General features: G+C 68.4%; 1 protein-coding gene across 1 annotated transcript in view; it reads right to left on the reverse strand.

The window, feature by feature from the left end:
• The window catches only part of H696_00357 (hypothetical protein), a gene marked incomplete at both ends in the record, with an annotated part of 8,643 nt that extends 7,321 nt beyond the window's left edge, over positions 1-1,322 (reverse strand). The window contains 3 exons of the mRNA XM_009494204.1: positions 195-356; positions 603-971; positions 1,289-1,322. Of these exons, the coding sequence (XP_009492479.1) occupies positions 195-356; positions 603-971; positions 1,289-1,322 (565 nt within the window). The remainder of the gene's footprint in view (positions 1-194; positions 357-602; positions 972-1,288) is intronic.
• Between the last annotated feature and the right edge of the window lie 381 nt (positions 1,323-1,703).

Here is a 1,703-nt window from a genome sequence, read left to right on the forward strand (position 1 = left end):
TCGCCTGATCCTGCCACGTCTACTGGACCACTTCAATCGTGCGCCCCCCCCCTTACAAGGTGACTGGAGCGCCCACCCCCCCCCCCCCCCCCCCCCACCTCACTGGGCGCTGGGCCGTGTCCTCGCCCCTGTGCTCCGCCCCCCCCCCAGGCCCATGATGTAGCCAACCCCCATTCCAGTGCACGGCTGCGGACCTTGTAGGCGGATGTGCAGGCCACAGGTGGCAGCCGTGGGCGCGTCCTCCTGGCGCAATGTCACGATGGCCACGATGTCCACTCCGAGGCGGCTTGGGCGGGTGTTGTCCTGGGGGGGACTGCTTGGCGCCGTGGCGGTGGGGCTTTGTTCCTGGACGTGAACTGCGATCCACACACAGGAGGCAGGATCCACCAAAGTCGCGGGCCAAGGACCGGGTATGGCAGCCAGGAGTCCGCGGAGGTTAACAAAATGCACGGGCATACGGCAGCCCGCCTCTCGCCCGGGCGCACTGGCCTGCTTTTGGGCCCGAGGATAGAGGGGAAGGAAAGCCCCCCCTGCCGGCCTAAAAAAAAAAGCCACACGGCCCGGCCGGCCGCGGTCGGCCTCCAATGCCCCGACACACGCACCCTCGATCAGCGAACGTTTTGCCGTGAAGCCGGCCAAGTGGCGATGGATGTCGGCAAGCGCGCGAGTGATGCACAGGCTGCCGGTCAACTCGATCCACGCGGAGAGCGTGGTCTCCGATGGTTGCGAAGCCCCAGGCGACTGGGACTGGCACAGGAGCTGAACTGCTTGTCCGCGAGGGACCGCAAGCACGGTATGTGTGTTGCTGCCGCTGCCGCTGTCACTGCTGCCGCTGCTGCTGCTGCTGCTGCTACAAGTGTCACCACCTGCCGGCAGGGGGGCGGAGCCGTCCGTTGAGCGGAGTTTGCCGCGAATCTGGGCAAATGCCTGGTGCAAGAGGCTGGCCGCCGCTTCTTCGTCCTCAGGTGAGACTGCGGTGAACGGGGCCCCAAGTCAGGGAGCAATGCGTCGAGAGGACAAGGGGACGGGGGGCCGCGAGGGGGGAGATGTTAGTTCACAGGCCAGAGCGCCCTGGCTGGGCAGGGGTGAGATACTGTCTCGCGGGGGGGGGGCGGGGAAGGGTGCTCCAGGCAACGGGAGGCGGGGGGGGGAGGGCGGCAGGGGAGGGGCTGGCTTCTCTGGCTGGATGCGCGGAGGAGAGCCGGCGGCCACAGCAGCCGGCCGGGGAGGGGCGGGCGGAGGGGGCGGCGCGGAAGAAGAATGCTGGACGGGCCGGGAGGTGCTGAACCAATGCCGGCGCCCAGATCCCAGGCTGCCACCATTGCCCAACCGGTGCCCCCCGGCCGGTCGGCCCTCTCCTCGCAGCATCCGAGACAGGCGGCGCACGAGGGGCAATGAGGGGAGAGAGGGCGGAGGGGAGGGGGGGGGGGGAGGGGGCAGGCGAGCCGCGAGAAGACAAGTCGCCACGCCGCCGCGAAGGGGCTGCTGCACGGAAATGCGCCCGAGGGGATGCCCCAATGGGGCCGCGCATGGGAGTCGCAACGGGGGAGGAGAGAAATACCAAGTTCAGGGAGGATAGCAAAAAGGGCGCAAAGGAGGGGTGTGGGGGACAGACTGTGCGCGGATGAATAGACTGGCCCGAGGGGGGAGTCCTGAATACGCGGCGCGGGCCGAAAAAAGCCCCTTACATCTGCTCCCCCCTC

Source organism: Fonticula alba, assembly GCF_000388065.1.
Source record: "Fonticula alba strain ATCC 38817 unplaced genomic scaffold supercont2.1, whole genome shotgun sequence".
Taxonomy (NCBI): domain Eukaryota; order Rotosphaerida; family Fonticulaceae; genus Fonticula; species Fonticula alba.